Raw genomic sequence first — 20,962 nt, forward strand, 5'->3', positions numbered from 1 at the left:
AATAGACTCAGAAGTGGGATTTGGGGGTCATGTGGTCATTGTGTGTGTAATTTTGTAAGAAACAATTTTTCCATAGTGGCTACACCAACTTACATTCCCATGTACAGTAGTTCCTTTTTCTCCACGTTGTCAGCAACATGTGTTTTTCATTTTTTGATAGTAGCCATCCTAACAGGAGTAAGATGACATCTCATTATGTTTTGGGTTTGCATCTCCCTGATGATTAGGGACATTGAGGCCCTTTTTCATATACCTGTTCACCATTTGTGTGGCTTTGGAGAAATGTCTGTCTAGTGTCTTTGCTTTATTAAAATTAAGGTGTTTTTTTAAGCTGTTTTTTCCTGATGCAGAGAGAGAGAGAGTGCGTGCGCGCGTGTGTGTGTGTGTGTATTTTGAGACAGTGTCTTGCTCTGTCTTAGCTCACTGCAACCTCCGCCTCCCGAGTTCAAGTGATTCTCCTGTTTCAGCCCCCCAGGTAGCTGGGATTACAGGCATGTGCCATCACACCGGCTAATTTTTGTATTTTTAGTACAGACTGGGTTTCACCATGTTGGCTAAGCTGGTGTCAAACTCCTGGCCTCAAGTGATCTGCCTGCCTCGGCCTCCCAAACTGCTGGGATTACAGGCAAGAGCCACCACGTCTGGCCTCTCCTGTATTTTGGATATTAACTCTTTCTTAGCTATATAGGTTGCTCACACCTTACTCTTAATTTGTCTGTGAACGTGGCCGAGAACTCAATTACTGTACCATCTTGGGCAGCCAAGAAGGTGTGGGCTCCGGAGTTGGAAGACGCATTTCGAGTGGCGGTTGGTTACCTATCTTTACTTGCTGGTGGATTTTAAAACATCCTAATTTACAAAACCAGCAGTAAACCTAAGGCAAGGCTTTTATAGAAACTGTATCTTTTAATTATTTTTTTCCTTTGAAATTGTACTAAAAAGTGTAGACAGGCATGGATTTGAAGGATGATTACTTACAGTTGCAGAAGTGGAAAATCCAAAGGAAATGACTTTTTAACCTCTGAAAAAGTTTTTAAAGTTAGCATCAGGGCATACGTGGAGAAGTAAGGAAAGGAAGTGAATACATTATGCTGAGAGATGTCCACATTGGTGACTGGAGAGAGACGCCCTGATGGCATTGCTTTCTCTGCCTTGACAAGTTCTGTATCTCATCCTGAAAGTGTTGTTTGCCCCTTCCTGTGGAGTGACACAAGACATCGTGTTAAGACTGTTGCCAGTTCTAGGAATCTTTGGAAATTCTGATGTTCTACAGAGAGAGAATTATAAACGATTTTTGATTGAGAGGGCTAGTTTAAATGCAGTGACTTTTAATTATTTAACCTTTCTCATTCAACCAGTTGTGAGTTATATCTCCTGTGTGCATGGCACTGTGCTAGATACCATGGTTACAATGATGAATAAGACAGAAGTAGATCCTAGCTTTGGGTGATATTTAAAGCCCAGTTGGGGAGACAGGTATCAGTGCCATAATCTCAGAAATAAAGAAATACCATTTGACCCAGCCATCCCATTACTGGGTATATACCCAAAGTATTATAAATCATGCTGCTATAAAGACATGTGCACACGTATGTTTATTGCGGCACTGTTCACAATAGCAAAGACTTGGAACCAACCCAAATGTCCCACAATGATAGACTGGATTAAGAAAATGTGGCACATATACACCATGGAATACTATGCAGCCACAAAAAAGGATGAGTTCATGTCCTTTGTAGGGACATGGAGGAAGCTGGAAACCATCATTCTCAGCAAACTTATCGCAAGGACAAAAAACCAAACACCGCATGTTCTCACTCATAGGTGGGAATTGAACAGTGAGAACACATGGACACGGGAAGGGAAACATCACACACCGGGGCCTGTTGTGGGGTGGGGGGAGGGGGGAGGGATAGCATTAGGAGATATACCTAATGCTAAATGACGAGTTAATGGGTGCAGCACACCAACATGGCACATGTATACATATGTAACAAACCTGCATGTTGTGCACATGTACCCTAAAACTTAAAGTATAATAATAATAAAATTTAAAAAAAAAGAAATAAATGGTGGTTCTAGTTAGTGTCATGGTTAGGGAAGGATTGCACAGATACTAGGTTACCAAAAATAAAATATTTGTTGAGCATATACTAGATGAGATGCCAGTGCTGTTTGATAAAATAGCATCTGATGGTTAGATATAACCATTAAACACTGAATATAAGCATTAACAATTCTTTTTGCTATTCAACAGGTATATTATTCCATCTTTGCAGAAGCAAGATGCTGGGTTTTACCGCTGCGTGGTGCGAAACAGAATGGGAGCACTCCTGCAAAGAAAATCAGAAGTTCAAGTCGCATGTATGTGTACAGTAAGGAGATGTCCAAATGTTAAAGAACAAAGTGTCGCTGGGGAGTCAATCAGAATCACTTTTCACCATTGTAGGAACTGAGAGTTTATCTTTGGTTCTATTTTGAGTAGAATAATTGCAAAACTCAGTGAGAGATAAGTAAGCAGCCAGCGTGGCTGGCCAGGTGAGGGGCCGATGAGGCAAAGGGCACTTTTCTTCATTTGAAAAGACTCAGGACCCTATGAGGCCCTGGGGAGGACGAAAAAGCGAATGGGGTGCCTTCTGTTTTATGAATCAGCTGCTCTTAGCTTGTACTATGTTTGGATTCAAAATGTTTTTAAAGTATAAAGTTCAACCCAATTAGGTCAAAGTTCGTCATTGTCAGTTCTTTCCAGTGACGATTTGTTTAGAAATCTTCATGCTGCACCACAAAAGGTACATGGATAGTGAGCATCTCCGATGGCATTCATGTGATAGTGATTTATTAATTCTTTATTCAGCAGATCCATTTTGGAGAATGAAACTTTTAAAAGTAAACGAAGGAGATATCAAGAATGCAGGAAGCTTAAATTTTCATGTAGTCTTGAGGAGAAACAGGAGAGCGAACTTGGCCTATGAAAGTATTTAGTCCTTTTTCTAATTCAAAATCTATGAAGAGTAAAAATGGACTGCCTGCTTTATTTTATATATATATGTGTATATATAATAGAGACATAACATATATAATTATATGTCATATATATGTAATATGTATATAAATAAATATATATTTGAGATAGGGTCTATCTCTGTCTGTCAGGCTGGAGTGCAGTGGCACAAACATAGCTCACTGCAAGCTTGAACTGGGCTCAAGTGATCCTCCCTCCTCAGCCTCCCGAGTAGCTAGGACCACAGGTGTGTGCCACCATGCCTGGCTAATCTGGCTAATTTCTTTTGTTTTTGGTAGGGGAGGGATCGCACTGCATTGCCCAGGTTGGTCTCTAATGCCTGGCCTCAAGTGATCCTCCTGCTCCAGCCTTCCAAAGTGCTGGGATTACAAGAGTGAGCCTGGCTTGTTTTACTATATCTTGAATGTATTACCAAAATTTCTCTTTATTTAAAAGTAAGCAAAAAAAGTTATAAGATGTTAAATTACATTTTAATATATCATTATAAACTTTAGAGAACAAAAGAGCTCCTGAGTTGGGCTGTACTATTTGGTGATGACAGAATTTCCTCATTTGTCATTTTAACCCCAATTAAGGCTTGTAGCTTTCAGTGTGAGTAGATGAAATAAAATAATATCTAGTTATTCTACCGTAAGCCTAATGACTGGGTGGAGATGCTATACATGTTTGATGCTTTTTAAAATCACTAGGAAGGCTTAAATTTTTCTAAATTGTGATGCCGAAGAATGTTGCAGAATAATTCAGAACTTCTATTCAGTCGAATGATTGAAAATGTAATCATTAAATAGAGTGAAGACGAATACCTAAATTATATTTTAAGAAGAGCTTCAAAATTATTAAACTGTTTTATAAAATTGAATTTTGCTTAATTATGTTTTTGTTTCTGTTCTGTGTCTCTAGCTCTTCAATTTTTGTTTTTTCTTTTTTGAGACGGAGTCTGGCTCTGTCACCCAGGCTGGAGTGCAATGGCGCAATCTCGACTCACCGCAACCTCCGCCTCGTAGGTTCAAGTGATTCTCCTGCTTTAGCCTCCTGAGCAGCTGGGATTACAGGCACCCGCCACCACACCCAGCTAATTTTTGTATTTTTAGTAGAGATGGGGTTTCACCATGTTGGCCAGGCTGGTGTCGAACTCCTGACCTCAGGTGATCTGCCCGCCTCGGCCTCCCGAAGTGCTGGGATTACAGGCGGGAGCCACGGTGCTCTGCCTTTAGAGTTTTTTTTTTTTAATCTTTCTTTTCTCCTTTGCTTTGATAACAAATTTCATTTTCTTTTGAAAAAACTGTGAGTATTTTTCTAATCTGTTTTGTTGGTTTATTTCATCTTTTCCCTCAAGTATTAGACACTGTCACATAGAAAATGTCTTTTGACTGAAGAAGACATTGATAATAGAGCACTTCTATGGACTATTTCAGACTTATTTATGTTTAAATAAAAATACACTATTTTGCCATATCTATTTGTATATATATTTGCATCTGACCATAATATGGAATTTTATTCAAAATTTTCAAATGTTACAAATTTTAAAATAAGCCTTTTATGCCTACATTTTAATAGCTGTGTTTTGTCTTATGACCCCATTTTTTAAATGTTTTTTACGGGTAGAACAAATACTGGAACAAAAGCTAGTTGCCCCAGATTAAGTCAACAGTATGAGAGTGGGAGAATGGTATATAGACTCTTCAGTGGTTAGGAAATATTGCTCCCAAAAGATCTGTGCGGGAGACAGTGACCTCACAAATGAAGGAAACAAGCTGAAGAGAGCAAGGGCCGGTGCCGGGCTGGAATGAGTTTGAAAGATTTAGGAGCTAGGAGATGTCCGGACACATTTTCTGACAGTTTCTGAGACAACTGCTTCATGTGGCTCTAGGATGGCTTCAGCATTTCATTTCAGTGTCACAGACGGTTGCAGACATTCTCTTGTATTGTCAGGTAGGACAAAGACCATGTGGCTTTGCTGAGGAATGTGCAGTGTGGGCGCTTTGGAGGCGCATGGCTTGCCCGGTGCTTTACTCGCAAGCAGATCCGCGTTGGTCAGCGCTGCCGTGCAGTCTCGCTCGTCCTGGTGTGAAATGTGGCAGCATCAGTGACTTTACTGTAACACTTACCTGTTTCCATCTGTGACCGCTTCCCTCCCCCAAAAATGTTTTCTAGAACTTGAAAGCACTTCTTTTTCTCTGCAGATATGGGAAGTTTCGTGGATACGGACCAGAGGAAAACAGTTTCTCAAGGACGTGCAGCGATTCTAAACCTGCTGCCCATCACCAGCTACCCCAGACCTCAAGTGACTTGGTTTAGAGAAGGGCACAAGATTATTCCAAGCAACAGAATGTAAGTTGCTCCAAACAGTAAAGCTTCAGATACAATTGTAATGTCACTTGCTGGCACCATCTACACAGTAAGTGTACCAATTAAGGTTACCGATGGTTTAAAAAGAGCAAACTAGTCTAGGAGTCTTATCCTAATTTTTAATAAACAGCTATTTGAGGACTGGCTTGAATATTTTTAACCAGTTTAAGCAAATAACCATCTAATATTATTCTTCAGAATGTTGCATGCCCTAAAACTAAAGCAGCCTAACCCAACTTTGCAGTCCATTTTTTTCTTTTCTGAATGTACTTTTTAAGATGTCATTGTCATCCCTGAGTTGGGTTTGCCTCCCAGTACTAATTTAATGAGTGCTCGTATTTACTTACAGTGCTGTGGGGTTTTTTTTCCCCCTCCTTTTATTGAGCCATGTTTGATACTGCTTTCTCTGATGATAAAACAGTAATTACTGCTTATTTCTCTTTATCCTTTTATCCTACCATGACAGTTTTATTTCTCTTCATCTAATTAGTGGTTCACCCATCTATTGCAGAATAGTTGCTTTGTGATTAGTTAAGCATTATTTCAAGGTGTTCTTGCCTATCTCACATTCAAGATATTTATCTAATGCCAGACAGGTTTTCTTCACTTGGAGCTTTAAGTGATTAAAAAGAACACTTGGTATATATTTCATAACTGGATGTTTTACAACCTAATTTAAAGACAATATTCCAAACATAAAGGTTTCAAGGCTGAACATTTCCAGAAGAATCATGAAATGCTATAAGCTTAGGCCAGAAGTCAGGTATTTATGCCATCCACTGGTTGCACTCAGATAAAAATTCATCAGGAGCAAATACTATTGTTCTGCTTTTTCAAAAAGAATATGTGTGAGGTCATTTGCCAAACAGATTTTACATGTAACTATGAAAGTCACTGTGGGAACCTACCTGCTCTCTCCTCTACCTGAGCATCTGTGGAATCCCTTCCCTAAGCCATGTGATTCTCATCTCCAACCCTACCTGAGCATCTGTGGAATCCTTTCGCTAAATCTCATGATTCTCGTCTCCACCCCTACCTGATTATCTGTGGAATCCCTTCCTGAAGGCTCATGATTCTCGTCTCCCACCCCTACCTGATTATCTGTGGAATCCCTTCCCTAAACCTCATGATTCTCGTCTACCCGAACATCTGTGGAATCCTTTCCCTAAACCTCATGATTCTCATCTCCCACCCCTACCTGAACATCTGTGGAATCCCTTCCCTAAACCTCATGATTCTCCTCCCCCACCCCCACCTGAGCATCTGTGGAATCCCTTCCCTAAACCTCATGATTCTCCTCTCCCACCCCCACCTGAGCATCTGTGGAATCCCTTCCCTAAACCTCATGATTCTCCTCTCCCACCCCCACCTGAGCATCTGTGGAATCCTTTCCCTAAACCTCATGATTCTCCTCCCCCACCCCCACCTGAGCATCTGTGGAATCCCTTCCCTAAACCTCCTGATTCTCCTCCCCCACCCCCACCTGAGCATCTGTGGAATCCCTTCCCTAAGCCTCCTGATTCTCCTCTCCCACCCCCACCTGAGCATCTGTGGAATCCCTTCCCTAAGCCTCCTGATTCTCTTCTCCCACCCCCACCTGAGCATCTGTGGAATCCCTTCCCTAAGCCTCCTGATTCTCCTCTCCCACCCCCACCTGAGCATCTGTGGAATCCCTTCCCTAAGCCTCCTGATTCTCTTCTCCCACCCCCACCTGAGCATCTGTGGAATCCTTTCCCTAAGCCCCATGTCTCCAGTCTTCTACTTCTGGACCAGGATCTGGCTGGAACCTAAATAATAATAATTATTATTACTATTAATAATTATATAATACTTATAATTAATAATAATTATTATTTTGAGACAGAGTCCCTCTGTCATCCAGGCTGAGGTACAGTGGCATGATCTCAGCTCACTGCAACCTCTCCCTCCCAGGTTCAAGCGATTCTCCTGCCTCAGCCTCCTGAGTAGCTGGGACTGCAGGTGTGTGTCACCATCCCCGGCTAATTTTTGTGTTTTTAGCAGAGGTGAGGTTGTACCATGTGTCCAGGCTGGTCTCGAAGTCCTTACCTCAAATGATCCACCTGCCTCGGCCTCCCAGAGTGCTGGGATTACAGGCATGAGCCACCACTTAAGCTTATTTCACAAATGTTTCTATTTTGGTTATTGGGAACAAAAATTTATATATATATATATATATGCATGCAGCATATTTTAAAATTCTAGTAAAAATACCAGTTACCTTAGAAGATGGGAAAATTGCTATCCTTTTTTCTTTATTTAATTACAAGTTACTTAGGTATCCACCTTTATATTGATTCCAATAATAAAAGATGCCTTGAGTTTGGATGAAACAAAAATGAAGGATCAATTTTTCATTCTTAGTAGACTGTTAGGCTTTAAAAAGGCGGGTAAGGGCCATTTGCGGTGGCTTGTTCCTGTAATCTCTGCACTTTAGGATGCTGATTGCTTGAGTTTAAAGCAATCTGGAGTTTAAAAACAGCCTGGGGCCGGGCGCGGTGGCTCACGCCTGTAATCCCAGCACTTTGGGAGGCCGAGGCGGGCGGATCACGAGGTCAAGAGATCGAGACCATCCTGGCTAACACGGTGAAACCCTGTCTCTACTAAAAATACAAAAAATTAGCCGGGCGTGGTGGCGGGCGCCTATAGTCCCAGCTACTCGGGAGGCTGAGGCAGGAGAATGGCGTGAACCTGGGAGGCGGAGCTTGCAGTGAGCCGAGATTGCGCCACTGCACTCCAGCCTGGGTGACAAAGCGAGACTCCGTCTCAAAAAAAAAAAAAAAAAAAAAAAAAAAAAACAGCCTGGGCAACATAGTGAAACCTTATCTCTACTGAAAATTAAAAAAAAAAAAAAATAGCTGGGTGTGGTGGCACGAACCTGTATTTCTAGCTATTTGCTACTTGGGAGGCTGAGGTAGGAAGATAGCTGAGGCCAGAAGTTGGAGGTTGCAGTGAGCTACGATGGTGCCACTGTACTCCAGCCTCGGTGACAGAGCAAGACCCTGTCTCCAAAAAAAAAAAAAAAAAAAAACAACAACCGGGGGGGCGGGGGGTGGCAGGCAAGATACATTCTTGTATAAATATTCTAGAAGTTTCCAGTGCTGACCACAGTATGACCAGGCAAACTTAGGATAAATGTTGGGGGAGAATTGGTACCAGGGATGGGGAGTTAGATTGAGTTAGGCTTTCCTCTCAAACACTGGAGCTTTTAATTAATGTCAGTGGCAGCAAAATTCATGGTGGAAGAATTCTTTGAACTTAGCTGCAAATAAGTCTGTATTAATCTACCTGTTAACCTGTGTTCTCACTATATGCATGAGACAGCACTTATTCACGAGTATGACAGGGTATAGAATGAAAGAACTTAATTTCATAAATTTTTTAAACTTGCAAATGCATGCTAAAGCCTGTTTAATTCCTGGTGAGCTAATAAAGTAGAGATGCTAGAAGGGCTTTAACTTGGTGTAATATCAAACAAATGGTCTGCTTACAAGCATGAAGCTGTTGATAAATCTCTAATCTCAGGAAAATAATGCAGTATACCATTTTTTAAAGAGGTGAGATGAGGCTGATTATGGATATTTACACTTTTACCAGGCCCTTTAGTTTCATATTTTCCACCTCATCATCACCCCAAATCTATTAAGTTCCTGCTGTGCAAGATTACATAAATCAGTATGGGTATGTGTTTTTCTCCACAAATTTATACATCATCCAAAGTCATATAGCTTTCACATCCCAAGTACGCTGATTTGATCTTTACAAATTATATGAATATTAAATGATCACATGTACCCTGAAACTATGTACATCTATTATGCACCAATAAAAAGTTTACCTGTTTAAAAATTAAAAAATCTAGATGCGAAAACCCAATATATTGCTTTCCATGTCTAAGAAAGTACAGCTTTTGACTGAAGATGGGAGGGTATCTCTGCATTCCTCGCACCCACGGGATTGGTAGCACAAGTCACATGGCATCATATTTGTTATATACCCACGGAGATGCCATTTAAAAACTAGAGCATTTGACTCAAGGTGCTTCCCACATATTGAAATGCAGGTCAAGTTTCTGCGCCTATTTTTTTTATTTTTATTTTTTGAGATGGAGTCTTATTCTGTTGCCTAGGCTGGAGTGCAGTGGCCCAGTCTAGGCTCACTGCAACCTCTGCCTCCCGAGGTCAAGCAATGTTCCTACCTCAGCCTCCTGAGTAGCTGAGATTACAGGTGCACCCCACTATGCCCAGCTAATTTTTGTCTTTTTAGTAGAGATGGGGTTTCACCATGCTGGCCAGGCTGGTCTCGAACTCCTGACCTTGTGATCCACCCGCCTCGGCCTCCCAGAGTGCTGGGATTATAGGCGTGAGCCACCGCACCCAGCCTTTCTGCACCTATTTTTAACCTCCTTGTGTGAGTTTGGTTCCCTAATACGTACACCTTTGTCATGTGGTGAAAGCAGCTCATTTTCTCTCCCCACCTCCATGTTTAAACATTACCTCATTATCTGCCTTTAAAATGTGAGCTTTAGGCTTATAATTAAATGATTTTTTTTCATTTTCAAGGGAAACAGTAAGTCTAATGTTTTCTAACTTGAAAAATTAGTTGAATATCCTATTAATAATCTTAACAGGAGCTATTATTTATTGAGTACCTACTTTAAAAGTATCTTCTCTAATCCTCACAATTGCCTTCTGAGGCAGGTATAATTAGCTCTATGTATAGTTATCACAATGGAAGATTATGGATGTTAAATTACTTACCCCAGGGCCCACAGCCAATACGCACAGAGCCAGGGTTCACACCCGGGTCTGTCTGACGCTCAGTCTCATGCTCACTTCTGGATCAGCCTGATTCTTTCCACTTTAGTGGCTGATAATTTTTTACGTTTCTGATTATTTTTTCCATACATTGCTCTAGTCTTTCTCGTCATTTACAAGACCAGCTTTCAACTTGAAATGACGTGGATTCACCTGGGTTTGCATAGAGGGGTTGAAAAGTGTCAGAGACCGGTATGTTTTGAAAGTAGAGACAATCTACAATTATCTCAGATACTATGTTTAATTGAAAATAGGTGGAAAAGGATAAATACCATATGATTCCACTCACACAAGATAATTAGAGTAGTCAAATTCATAGAGACAGAAAGCAGAACAGTGGTTGCCAGGGACTTGGGGGAAGGAGGGAGTGGGGAGTTATGTTTAACGGGTACAGAGTTTCACAAGATGAAAAGATGTGCTGAAGATGGATGATGGTGATGATCGCACAACAGTGTGAATGCACTTAATGCCACTAACTATACTTAAAACTGGTTAAAATAATTAATCTTAGGCCAGGGATGGTGGCTCACACCTGTACTCCCAGCGCTCTGGGAGGCCAAAGCAGGAGGATGGCTTGAGCCCAGTAGCTTGAAGCTGCAGCGAGCTGTGATCACGCTATGGCAGTCTAGCCTGGATGGTAAAGTGAGACCCTCTCTCTATTTTTTAAACTATGTTTTACCACAATTTTAATTGTCTTTTTTTTTTCCAAAACAAAAAATAACCTCTTCCAAAGACTTCCCACTGTATACAGATTAAAATCCAGATTCCTTCCCAGATTCAGGGGCTACAGGGCCAGAGTCTCTTTCAGTTTAGCAAACACATCAAGCTCTTTTCTGTTTTGAAAGTTGGAGACAGTCTTGCTCTGTCTCCCATGCTGGAGTGAAGTTGAAGTGGCATGATCTCAGCTCACTGCAACCTCCAACTCCAGGGCTCAAATGATTTTCATGCTTCAGCGTCCAGAGCAGCTGGGATTACAGGCGTGCGCCACTATGCCTGCTATTTTTTTTGTATTTTTAGTGGAGACTTTGTTTCACCATGTTGCCTAGGCTGGTCTCGAACTCCTGACTTCAGGCAATCCACCCGCCTCTGCCTCCCAAAGTGCTGGGATGACAGACAACCATGCCCGGCCAGTTTTAGGTGGTTTTGACCACCTAAAATGTTTTTGTTTATCTACCTACATTTGGCCTCTTGGTATGCATAGGAGATACACAGTGCTGGAATGGCTGGATGAATGAATGTGAAGAAAAGTCGTGTAATGTCCACAGACATCTTCAGCAGAAGGGGAAAACAAATGAGAACAAACCTCAAGGAAAAATGCTGTTGATGAGGCAGAAAAAATATCTTGGAAAGACGAACAGTATATTGAGAGAATTGAAAATAAGTTATATTCAGAATTTGAATAGGTAGTTACAGGTTTTATCTGAGAAGTTGAAAACCCCATACATTTATTTTTCTGATTTACTGAGTCCAAAGTTTGCTATCTTTGCATATCAAAGATGAGCATAGCTTTGTCATATAAATACAGTCTAATTTGATAATAAAATTGTTCTGTGTTATTTTGGTTTAGATATATTTTCTTTATTTCCACTTATTTCTCAAAATATGAAATGTGAATATTGATGCCATGCTGTATTTCTCTTTCCTCCACGACGTAATTTGTGTTGGTAATTATCAGATTAGAACACAGAAACTTAACTCTGTACAGTGCCATTCTTCTGCTTAATTGCAGGGTCTTGTGGTCAGATTGCATCCTCTAGCCTACCTGACAGGAATGTGCAAGCACAAGTATTCTTGAATGTTTTTTTCCTGGAAATGCAAAGTTTAAAGATGAATGTTTCAAACCTTCAGTCAGCTTTGCAATAGACAACTTGCCAGTAATGATCTGGACTGTGAAGTATGGGCAGTAAACAGCATCCCAGGTGACTCAGAAACAGTCTGACTCATAATTGTCCATGCTTAAATACTTGAACATCCATTAACTTATTACCATTTCATTTCAATTTCTTCAAGAAAGATTTGTTTAAATTAGCGCTTGCATTGGAAGTCACAACTTAATGTTCGAATGAAGTAGATCTGGTTGTAATAATATTTTTATAGTTAACTAGGCTTTCAAAATAATGTGCTTTTAAAATTTTACATTTTATAGGCATTTTGTGAATGTTTATAGAGTATATGTGTGAACCGAGCCATATTTGTTATAAGTAAAACAGACGAGTAGGTATGGGTTCCAGGCCTGCTTTCACCGTAATTCTGACCTTGGGAAAATTACTTATTCTCCCTTTGCCTCCATTTTGCCATGTCAATGAAAAGGGTTTTCTAATCACTTCTGCAATCCTTTCTGGTATTAATGTTCAGTGCTGCTGTTAAGGAAGGGGGTGCCATGGCAGTTGTTCTTCCCCTCCCTCTCTTTCTTCCTTCATGCATCCATGGACATTTCCTGAGCACTTAATTAGTGCCAGCCACTGTTCTGCTTGCTAGGGACAGAAAGGGGAATTGAGGCATCCCATGTGTGCCCCTCAGTGGGTGTGTTCTGATATGAAGCAGGTAATACACAGGACACTTTGGGGTGAGGGTCGTGCTGCCACGCTGAGAAGACATGGATGGGTGGGAAGAGAGTCCCAAGCTGGAGGGGGTTGAATTGAATGACTAAGGACAGGCCCTCTGTGGAGGTGACATTTTTAAAAAACACCTTATAGAGTTATAATTTATATATAACAAAATGCGCATTTTCAAAGTTCATAGATGGATGAATTTCAATAAATATGTACACAGAAGAAATTGCCATCCCAATCAAGAGAGTTCCTGGGCCCCTCCTGCTGTTGGTATGCGTTCCTGCAGCCCTGCCCCCCTGCTTGTCTAATTTCTATTACTGCAGGCTGGATTACCTGCTCTAGATTTTCACACAAATGACATCATTGAATATGAAATCCTTTTTCTAGCTTCATTCATTCAACATCATTTCTGTGATATTCTCAATGTGATCCTTAATAATAATAATAATAATTAATGATTTTTGAGTGCCAGGCACTGTTTTAAGGATTTTATTTATAACAATTCACTCAATCTTCACAGCAGCCCAGCGGTTTAGTACTGTTATTATCGTGGCTTTCCTGATGAGAACTAAGGCAGAGAGAGGCCAGCAGTTGGCCGGCGTGGGAGCCGCTTGACTCCCAAGTCCACACCGCTCCCCCGTGTATATGAGGCTGTTCTCCCAGGTTAATGTCTGCAAGATGGGAAGGAGCCAGCCCTGTAGAGCCCCAGAGGATGAATGTTCTAGGCACAGAGGCCAGAAACAGAAAAGAGCTTGATGTATTTGCTAAACTGAAAGAGACTCTGACCCTGTATCCCCTGAATCTGGGAAGGAGTCTGGATTTTATTCTGTACACAGTGGGAAGTCTTTGGAAGAGGTTGCTATTTTTTTGTTTTGAAAAAAAAAAAAAAAAGACAATTAAAATTGTGGTAAAACATAGTTTAAAAAAATAGAGATAGGGTCTCACTTTATCATCCAGGCTAGACTGCCATGGCATGATCATAGCTCGCTGCAGTTTCAAGCTCCTGAGCTCAAGCCATCCTCCTGCTTTGGCCTCCCAGAGCGCTGGGAGTACAGGTGTGAGCCACCATCCCTGGCCTAAGATTAATTATTTTAACCACTTTTAAGTATAGTTAGTGGCACTAAGTCCATTCACATTGTTGTGCGATCATCACCATCATCCATCTTCAGCACATCTTTTCATCTTGTGAAACTCTGTACCCGTTAAACGTAACTCCCCACTCCCTCCTTCCCCCAAGTCCCTGGCAACCACTGTTCTGCTTTCTGTCTCTATGAATTTGACTACTCTAATTATCTTGTGTGAGTGGAATTATATGGTATTTATCCTTTTCCACCTATTTTTAATTAAACATAGTATCTGAGATAATTGTAGATTCACATACAGTCAAAAGAAATAATGTAGGGTGATTTTATGTACCTTGTAGCTAATTTTCCTGAGTGTTGCAATCTTGTTAAACTGAATTACAGTATCACAACCAGGATACTGACTTTGATACATCAACAAACAGAAGGTTTCTGTCAATACTGGGATTCCTCTTGTTAACCTTTTATGGCCATAACTACTTTCCTCTTGCCCTCATCCCCTTCTTAAGCCCTAATAATCACTAATCTGCTTTTCCTTTCTAAAGTTTTGTCATCTCAAGAATGTTGTGTAGACAGAATCATGCAGTATGTGACCTGTGGGGATTGGCTTTTTTTTTTAAACTTAGTATAATTCCCTGATTCATCCAGGTTATTGTCTGAAGCCTAGTTGGTTTCCTGTTGTTGTTGTCTAGTGTTTCTGGGTGTGGCCATAATGTGTAGTTTATAATCATTCACCTGTTGAAAGCAATCTGGATTGTATCCAGTTTTTGGCCATGATGCATAAAGTTGCTATAAACATTCTTGTTCCTTTTTTCTGTGCATGAACATAAGACTTCATTGTGTTCATACACACACATGCCCAGGAGTGGAATGACTGGGCTGTATGGTATTTGCATGTTTAGTTTTAGTTTTTTTTTTTTTTAAATGCCAAACTGTTTTCCAGAGTGGCTGTACCATTTTGTAATCCCACCAGCAATGTACGAATGATTGCGTTTCCCTGCTTCCTCACTAGCATTTGGTGTTGTCATGATTTTTTATTTTAGTCATTCTGATAGGTGTATAATGATATCTTCTTGTGTTTTTAAATTTTCACTTCTCTAATGGCTAATGATGTTGAACATCTCTTAATATACTGATTTTAAAAAGAATGAAATTAGAAAAAAGCAAACTTCTTGCTGTGAGAAATGTGTTCATTTATTTGAAAAGTCAGTTGAATGGGTGAAAGAGCAGACAATATGCAGCTAAAGTGAGACTTATTGTTCTGATCTGAAGAAATTACTCAGAATAAAACACAGAGGAAAAAATACGGAAAATCTAGAAGGAAGGCCAAGAGATCTAGAGGACAGAGTAATCAATAGACGTCCGATGGAGAAAATGGGGGATAGATACTATGCAGAGACCATTGCTATGACGTTTCCTAAGATGATGACTCTTCACAGTCCAGAAGCAGAATGAGCTCCAAGTAAGATAAATAAAGTAAATCCAAATCTATACATATTATGGTGTAACTGCAGAACATCGAAGACAAAGAAGAAACCTTAAGACAACCATACATGTAATTCAGGTTGCCTCAGAGGAACGGCAATCAGAAGATAGCTGAGAGCAGTAATGGAGAACAGAGGGGAATGATGTCTTCGAACGCCAAGGGATGGAACTGCTGCCATAGAGTTCCGTGTCAGCTAAGCCAACGATCCCAAGTGGGGGAGACAGGACGGTATTTTCAGACAAGCCTGGGAATTTATATTTCCAAGAAGATTGCTGAAGGATCTATGAATGAGTTTGAGGAAGAAGGATACTGAATCTAGAAGGCAATGCAGGGTTAGAAATATTGGCCTCTGTTTTATTTTCTCTAGTTAGGAAATGTTTAGTAATTGGAGTGTTTAAATATTTAGATATTAGATGAGGAAGTGGAGACAGCAAGTTGAGACAACTCTTTGGGCATTTTTCTTGTGAGCGGCTGCAGAGAAACCGCGCAGTGTTCTTAGTGAGGACACGAAGTCAAGAGAGCTGGTTTTTTCTTACCATGGGGGATCCCAGCTATTATTTATGTATTAATGGAAGATCTCCAGTAGAGAAGGAGAATGTGAAGAGCCAGGAGAGAGTGAGGATGCCAGGGGGAACAAAGTCCTGGCAAATGTGACCTGGACATGCACAGACAAGCCTGGGAAGGAGGGCCCTGGAGTCATGTGGCATGGCCTTCATGGTGGCATGCGGTGGCCCCTCATGGCCTCACAGCTTCCACTCTGACAGGACGGAGCCAGAATATGCGCACGGATGCATGTGGTTTGGTAAACGTGCTTGTGGAAAATTGAGAGATTTCTCGTCGATTTTTATTTTCTCTATGAATATTGGGGTGAGTTTAGAAGTTTAGAGTGAGGGCTGGAGTGAGAAGAGAGAGTATTAGCTTATCATTCAGACAGTCAGAAGCGAACTAGGGAAACATGCCAGACTTATGGGGACTTTTGAGAACAAGGGCACAGTTGCAGTTTGTGGTGATGGATGTCTTCAGTAAAGTTTGGAAGTTCTGATGCCACTGTAGAGAAGGCAGCTGATTGGGTTCACACAAGGTTGAAGTGTAGCCTAACTACCATGTGGAATTCAGAAGCGAGGGTCATGTTGAGGCTGTCTGCAAGGGAGTGATGAGTCTCGATTGTCTCCGAGCTTTATAAGGGAGGAGGTGAAGGGTGTTCCAGTAGGATAGAATCAGAAGACTGCAGGAGTCTATTGACTGGAAGAATAATTGCAGTGGGCAAAGAAGTGGGTGGACTGAGCACCTCACGTCCTCTCTTCCTCACTTTGGCTATTCCATTCAGTGCCAAACAGTGGACTTCTCCCCCACTTGGAAGGAATCTGGTGATGCAGATGAGAAAAGTCGCAGGCTTAAACTTGTGTGGGGTGAGCTTGAATCCTTAGGGAATCAGAGAATGCTTGTGTGCAGGTGGATCAGCAGACAGATTACTGACGCCCCCCCAGCTGACTGTTAGGTGACACATAGCTTTGTGCAGCCTCTCTGAAGTCATCCTGTGGGTCACCCCTCCTTCCTCTGTGCTTTCCCCTTCCCTCCTCACTCCAGGGTCCACGTGTAAGCTGTTGTAGGCGTTCTGTTTTCTTGAAAAACTCGGTCGTCACCTGGGGTATTTGAAATCTAGACTTAGAATGGCACTTTTGTTGGGATTGACAAGGTTTAGGGAGAGACCACGAGAATGGGGGCCAAGATTGCATGGAGGGGCAGATCAGTGGTGGTGAGAAGTGTAAGACTCCAAGGCCACAGTGTTAGAGTAAATGGTAACATGGATGTAAAGCCACCAGGGAGGGTGGCAGGAGAAGCCAGTAGAGGAAGGTAGGGATTCCAGGGCTACAGTCCTCAGTAAATGGAGAGGGAAGGAGGAATTAGAACCTCAGTAGAGAACAGCATTGAGAATAAATGCATCCCGATCACATGGGCCTCAGAGGAACTGGGATTTGGAAGGTGGAAGAGGAGAAACGGGTTGGGAGTGCCGGCTCACAGCTGTGATGAGGGTTTGCTCTAGGTAGACTAGACAAAGTGAAGGCCTTCTGGAGCTGCTCCTTTGGGTATTTGCCTGCAGGACCTTGCAGCTTAGAATCTCACCTAGCGGGTTTCTGCTCTGATGCACTTTAGCTTCACTTATGAAGCAGAGAGGATGATCTCTTCCTCCTGGAGCAGTTGTGAGATTTAACAGAAGAGAATGAGCAAGAAAGTGGTTTGCCAACTAATGTTCAGTTAAGAGATGGAGAGTAGATGCTATATGCCGCCCCTCAAAGAAGGTATGCAGGGGTGTTCAGGTAAAAAACGTTCATCTTTCTGTGGCTCTCTGGCTGGCTGTGCACGTAGCTGCCTCTGTAACTTAGAGAGGACATGGGAGGAAGGACCCTGGTGTAGAGAATATGCTGGAGCCATGGGCAGCCCCTGTGCCCCACCGTGCTCCTGTAAATGTCACACTGCTCCTCCAAATGCTGGTTTCTAAAATCTAGAAAGTTCTTTTCATTGTTGTTCTCACCACATCCAGGAAGATGGGGCACAGCGGGAGTCCCCTTGTCTGAACTGCTATTATCCTGGGGCAAATTAGTGTCCCTCAATGTGAGTAAGAAGATGGAAAGCGCCACATTGCTTTCATGAATAGTCTGCAGACTGCTGATGAGTTCCCTGTCACCGCGCTTTATTCCAGAGCCTCACCATGCAGAGCGAGAGGTGGACTCACATGCTTGCGAGGATTTCGTGTTTTCTTTCAGATTGTCAGGTAGTGCGATGAAGGGTTACCTTATAAGCAATAATAGATCAGGATATGGGCTGTTGCTCGCAGTAAGTTTGACATTTACACCATCACATGACGCAATTGGACTTAATGAAGGTCACTCAAGTGTCTTCTCTTTTGGTGATGCTTGTTGGGCACCTGTCTGCAGGTAGATGACACTGTCCCTGCTGCTTCAGGAGAAAGGGCACATCACAGATAGAGAAGCGTTTCTGTGCCAAGTGAATAGCCCAAGAGCATGGGGGATGGGGATCGTAGAATTGCTTGGTTCCATTCGAGTTGGCCATGTAGTATCTAACTTTAATGACAAGAGTTTAATATTCTATGTACCAATTTTTCACTGGAAATAAAATACTTCATTTCACATGAGCATATCTTATGACAATAATGCGTTTCTTTAAAAATATTAGCCCATTATACATCTGAAGTCAGTTGCACATAATTGCATTTCACCAACTACATAATACTTTAATTAAAACTAGGATAATTAAAATACAGTTTTAATGAACAATAAATTCTGAAGTTGCCAGGCCTGGAATGTGTTAGTTGAATCATACCTTGCTTTTCTTTTTTTGGCTCTTAAATCTGTACCCACATTATATTTTGAAATGGCAATGATCACAATCAAGAGGCATTTTAAATGCATATAATAGTATGTACTAAAGGCCGGGCAGGTGACTCACACCGGTAATCCCAGCACTTTGGGAGGCCGAGGCGGGCAGATCGTCTGAGGCTGGGAGTTCAAGACCAGCGTGACCAACATGGAGAAACACTGTCTCTACTAAAAATACAAAATTAGCCAGACGTGGTGGCGGGTGCCTGTAATCCCAGCTACTTGGGAGGCTGAGGCAGGAGAATCACTTGAACCCAGGAGGTGGAGGTTGCGGTGAGCCGAGATCGCACCATTGCACTCTAGCCTGGGCAACAAGAGCGAAATTGTCTAAAAACAAAACAAAACAAACAAACAAATAAATATATATATATATGTATATAAAATGTGCTATTAAATCATATCTTTCCTATGGCTGTCTTATATATCTGTCTATCCCTCTTACATACACTTGCTTATTTGCTGCTAATTGTAATCCCAGAAATGAGGAAAAGGTTTTATTTTTGAAGGCCCAGAAACTTAAAACAGCACCTGGTCATGCTAAGTAGTGAATATTTATTGAACGAATAGATAAGTGTTTCTTGGATGGATATATAAATAATAGCACATGGTTTGTTCTGGGGAGATGGTGTGAGACTAAGTACACTAGACCGAGACTCAGAAAACAGGTTTCAGTCCCGGCCCTGCCACCTGGTCGCTGTGTGACCTTGGGAAGGTCAGTTAGCTATTCTCAAGAAAGTTGAGATAAGGGTATATATCAAATGGAAATAATGCTGGCCACCTCACCAGTGTCTGGGAAATAGGATTGGGCGCATTTATTTGATAAATTGAATATACATGTGGAAACCCTGTCTAAACCGTGAAGTACGCATGGTGTGGTGGGATTGTGACCCCACCTCTGCTCACGGTGTTCTCCGATTGTCTACATGAGCACATGTTAGTATTCACAGCCAGCTGTTTCTCAGCTCATTTGGAACTTTGTATGTTTTAGGTAGTTTTTGCATAATGAATTTTCAGCCCTTGGTTGGTGATACCTTGTAAGTAGATATGCCCCCTCCATCCTTCCCTTCTCCTTTCCTTCCATCCCGTTTGTAATGTCCTTGGGAAACTCAAATGAGTCCTAGTGCTGCTGGGTCCTAAGAGAGACATTTTTGCTGCCTGCGCATCTGCTAGATAGTTTGTTTCACAGTCAAATATAAGTGACTTTTATTAGCTTTTTTCTGGACTATTAGTGTCAGTGCTACTCTCCTCAAACACAGGTCATTTGTTCCTCTGACAAATACTTCCTTGCACTGACATTTTCTTCTGAAAGTCACTCCTGAAGTGCAAAATTCCCTCAAAAGCAAATGTACTTTGGACTCTAAGGGGATACTGCTGGAGTCAAAAATCAGGAAAACTTTGTAATGCTGTTTAATTCATGACCCAGACCCAGGGCAGGGTCCTTAAGAGCCGCTTCTGGTGACACTGCAGGATGCATGTCACCTGTACCCCTGTGGAAAGCCAAGGGTCAGTGGGACTCAACCCATACATGCTCCTTGGGAACTCTCTCTCATGACAAGCCTGGTCTTATCTCAGGGTGTTTTGGTGGAAATCTTGACTGTCAAAGTTACCTTCTCCCCCACAAAGGAGGAGGGGGAAAGCTGCCCTCTAGAAGGAACCCTAGGGAGAAAGGGATGTGCTCGGAGGTCAAGAAGAGTCACAGGGTGTGTGTCCCACCCAGGGCATTCGTGCACCTGAGGGCTGGGGCCATGAGGAGGCTGTAAACTGGAAAGATCAAGGCAGTCGGACAAAGACAGGGCAAAATATGTTAAACAGATGAGAGGCGGACAGCTGCAGCTGGCTGGAGGTGCTGTCACAGTTGGCACCCAGTGTCTACAGGGTGGGTTCCCTCTTTGTGGAAAGGGAGGTAGCATTCCCAGGTGGGGCACAGCACACCCTGCCGAGTCCTGGAAAGAGGGTGAGGAGCGTCACTGTCTGGAAATTCAGGGTCCTACCCAAATGTGAAGTGTGTGGAGGCAGGGTGGTATGGAAGGCACACTGGATTTAAAGCAGGAAGAGGGACTGTGAGAGCCAGCTGTGCTCTCTTGTCACTTTCTGCCTGTGAGCAAGCCTGACTTAATGTTTAGGGGACTCGGGTTTTTTTTCCACCTGTGAAATGGGGTCAAGCCATCTGTTTGGCCTCTGAGGAGGTGTGGAAGGAGCTGGCCATCCTCAGGAGGGGGACATTCCTGGAGGCAG

The 20,962-nt window shown here is 42.1% G+C and overlaps 1 protein-coding gene across 2 annotated transcripts in view; it reads left to right on the forward strand.

Moving 5' to 3' along the window:
• The window catches only part of SDK1 (sidekick cell adhesion molecule 1), a 965,237-nt gene that overhangs the window by 337,133 nt on the left and 607,142 nt on the right, over nt 1–20,962 (forward strand). For both annotated transcript variants that reach the window (XM_055346825.2, XM_055346826.2), the window contains exons 3-4: nt 2,258–2,364; nt 5,209–5,356. In XM_055346825.2, coding sequence (XP_055202800.1) covers nt 2,258–2,364; nt 5,209–5,356 — 255 coding nt within the window. The remainder of the gene's footprint in view (nt 1–2,257; nt 2,365–5,208; nt 5,357–20,962) is intronic.

The sequence above is a fragment of the Gorilla gorilla genome, chromosome 6, assembly GCF_029281585.2.
Source record: "Gorilla gorilla gorilla isolate KB3781 chromosome 6, NHGRI_mGorGor1-v2.1_pri, whole genome shotgun sequence".
In the NCBI taxonomy this organism is placed as follows: Eukaryota; Metazoa; Chordata; class Mammalia; order Primates; family Hominidae; genus Gorilla; species Gorilla gorilla.